Genomic DNA, 346 nt, shown 5'->3' with positions numbered 1-346 from the left:
AGGATGATCGCCGCCCAGCTCCTGGCCTACTACTTCACGGAGCTGAAGGAGGATCAGGTCAAAAAGGTAGATTGCCATCCCCCGAGGGAGGGCTGCGCCCCCGCCCCCAGGCCAGATGGCTTTAAAAATTATTTTATTTTATTATTTTATTTTTTTTCCTGTTGGTTTTGTTGCTTTTATCTCGATAGCGACCCTGCTGTGGGAGAAAGGGGAACAAATCCGTTTTTTCTCCCAGCGCAACGGCCCCCCGAAGCATCCCCGGTGGAGAGCGGAGCGGGGTTTCGGTGTAGAAGCTGCCGGGCGTGGGTGATGCACGCCGGGCTGTGGCGGGGGAGGCGGCACCAAG

General features: G+C 56.4%; 1 protein-coding gene across 2 annotated transcripts in view; it reads left to right on the top strand.

The window, feature by feature from the left end:
- Positions 1–3: 3 nt before the first annotated feature.
- HK1 (hexokinase 1) overlaps positions 4–346 on the top strand; it is a 38,560-nt gene continuing 38,217 nt past the window's right edge. For both annotated transcript variants that reach the window (XM_010173531.1, XM_029086373.1), the window contains exon 1: positions 4–66. In XM_010173531.1, the coding sequence (XP_010171833.1) occupies positions 4–66 (63 nt within the window). The remainder of the gene's footprint in view (positions 67–346) is intronic.

This window comes from Antrostomus carolinensis, unplaced genomic scaffold (genome assembly GCF_000700745.2).
Source record: "Antrostomus carolinensis isolate BGI_N321 unplaced genomic scaffold, ASM70074v2 scaffold17308, whole genome shotgun sequence".
Taxonomy (NCBI): domain Eukaryota; kingdom Metazoa; phylum Chordata; class Aves; order Caprimulgiformes; family Caprimulgidae; genus Antrostomus; species Antrostomus carolinensis.
The sequence above is the reverse complement of the archived record's forward strand: the minus strand, read 5'-3'. Positions and strand labels throughout refer to the sequence as shown.